The sequence below is a fragment of the Bison bison genome, unplaced genomic scaffold, assembly GCF_000754665.1.
Source record: "Bison bison bison isolate TAMUID 2011002044 unplaced genomic scaffold, Bison_UMD1.0 scf7180017864340, whole genome shotgun sequence".
NCBI classification, from domain to species: domain Eukaryota; kingdom Metazoa; phylum Chordata; class Mammalia; order Artiodactyla; family Bovidae; genus Bison; species Bison bison.
Window position 1 is genome coordinate 5,537,666 of NW_011494912.1, and position 2,185 is coordinate 5,539,850.

The 2,185-nt window shown below is 62.0% G+C and overlaps 1 protein-coding gene across 1 annotated transcript in view; it reads left to right on the forward strand.

Moving 5' to 3' along the window:
- The window catches only part of LOC104998963 (uroplakin-3b-like protein), a 5,128-nt gene extending 3,314 nt beyond the window's left edge, over positions 1 to 1,814 (forward strand). Inside the window, exons 4-6 of the mRNA XM_010854359.1 lie at positions 424 to 500; positions 732 to 852; positions 1,706 to 1,814. Of these exons, the coding sequence (XP_010852661.1) occupies positions 424 to 500; positions 732 to 852; positions 1,706 to 1,814 (307 nt within the window). The remainder of the gene's footprint in view (positions 1 to 423; positions 501 to 731; positions 853 to 1,705) is intronic.
- The last annotated feature ends 371 nt before the right edge of the window (positions 1,815 to 2,185 follow it).

Genomic DNA, 2,185 nt, shown 5'->3' on the forward strand with positions numbered 1-2,185 from the left:
GCCGCGGTGAATTGTCCAGTCTTCTTGAGCAGAGGCCCCGCCCCCAGCTCGAGCCCCCACCCCATGGGCCACCTGGACCACATGGGCGGGGTCTCCCCATCCAGTCAGAGTGGGCCCCATCTCATCTCACTCAGGACTTGATTCACTGATGTTCTGTGCTGGGGGACCTAGCCCACTCCACTCACTGTCCCAGGTGAGAACACTGAGGGTCCCAGAAAGGGCAGGCCATGCACCCAAGGCCGCACAGCGGAGACAGTCACGACTGGGATCAGAGCCCCTTCCGGTGGACTCTAAGGCTGCGCTTTCAGCTCCAGGCTGTTCCTCCCAGGTCCTGGGAGTCAGGGAGACAGACTGACAGGCACCAGGGTGGGAGGGTTTCAGGTCCCCGGGACTCGCACCCCCAATGCTGGATCTCCTGTTCAGAGTGAAGTTCCTGGTGATGAGTGACAGGGGACCCATGGCTGAGACAGAGTGGTCCAGTGAGACCCGCCTGCAGCAAGGTATGCGGCCAGGTGTGCAGGGCCAACACGAGGCCTGGGGGTGGGCTGGGAGGAACGGGCCAGCCCCTAGTCTGTCAGAGCCTCTCTCCCAGCCTGTGCCCCCGCCCCATTCTTTCCCGGCTGGGCTGGGAGGCTGTTGGTCTGGGGGCTGTTCCAGGTCCCTCTTCTCAGGTCGGATCTCTTTCCTCCCTTCCTGCCCTACCCACCTGTGGCACCCCCTGGCGTCCTCAGCCGAGGTGCTCCAGGCTGCCCCAGGGCCCCAGACCGCAGGCACTGTGGTCATCATTGCCATCCTGTCCGTCCTGCTGGCCGTCCTCCTCGCTGCCCTCCTCGCCCTGCTCATCTTCACCTGGTACGTGGACAGGGTCGAGGCTCCCCTGGGAGGGTGGGGTCCCTGACCTGGGCCGCCTCTTCCCTTCCCCTCGATCCAGGCCTCCATCCCTGCTCCCCATTGCTAGCTCTGCAGGAGAGGTTTTCCCTGAAGGCCAAACAGGGGTAACAGTTATTGATCAAGGGATCCCCAGCGTTCTAGAGCCAGTATGTGTGCTTGTGGGCGCATTGACCCCTGTTTCCCTCGTCCCTCTGCCTGCCTGACACCCGCTGATGGGTGGAGCCGGTGGGTGGGGCCACATTTTCTGAGCGGACACCATCTGCCCCCTGGTGGCAAGAGCTAGAATTGCACGTGGGGGCACAGAGCAGACGGTCCAGGCGGATGGCGGTGAATTGTTTTTCCTCTAAGCGCTGAGCTTTGACTTGAGTGCTCAAGGCTTCATTTAGAACTCAGATGCGGGGGCCTGGTGGGGAAAGCGATGTCCACAAGGCTTCCTAGAGGAAAGAGACATCTGATCCCTAAAGAGAATTTGGAGAGGAGGGGGAGGTAAGCAAGTGGGGAGGGTCTGGGGGCAGAAGAGTTGCCACCAAGGCCTGGCCCTTGATTCAAGGCTGAGCTGTATCCTGAAGGCCAGAGAGAGCCAGTGGCCGGTTTTGATCAGGGGAAACGCAGATGCTGTTGTGGAGGCGTCCTGCCTGTGGGGAGTGGAGGAGACCATGGGGGCGGGGTCGTGACAAAGAGGGGGGAGACAGAGCTGCGTTTTCTCAGATTTAGGGACACAGCACTCCAGGCTCTAAGCCATGGCCATCAGATTTCAATCGGGCTGTCCATTCACCATCCTCTCTGTCTCTCCCCTCCCCTCCACGCCCCCCAGGTACGACACCTGCGGGAGCACGCCCATCTCCGGCCCAGGGGAGCTGGTGTTCGTGAGAAAATATGACACCCACCACATGTCCAGGCCTTCAGCTGTGGGGGGCTCCTGAGGCCTCCAGGGGGCCCCTGGTGCAGGCTGGGGGCCCACCCTGCTGCTTCAGAGCCCGAGGAGAGAGCGTTTCTAACTAAGGGGGAGGGGAGGGTATCCTTAGCCCAAAGCTTGGGCCTGCCGCTTTGAGGAATAAATGTCCCCAACAGCTCCCTGAATGGCTGGGTCATGAACATCTGTTGGTCTCCCTGCGTGCCTGTCCCAGCCCCTCTCAGGAGGACACAGCATCAGGGGGGCAACCCAGGGGTTCTAGGCCAGCCGAGCCATCCGGGCAGCGAGGATGAATCCAGTGACCCCGTTAGGTCTAGTGAGGCCCACCTGCCCTGTGGGCACATGCCGTCCCTCCCCCGCAGCCTCCTCTCTGTGGCCTCT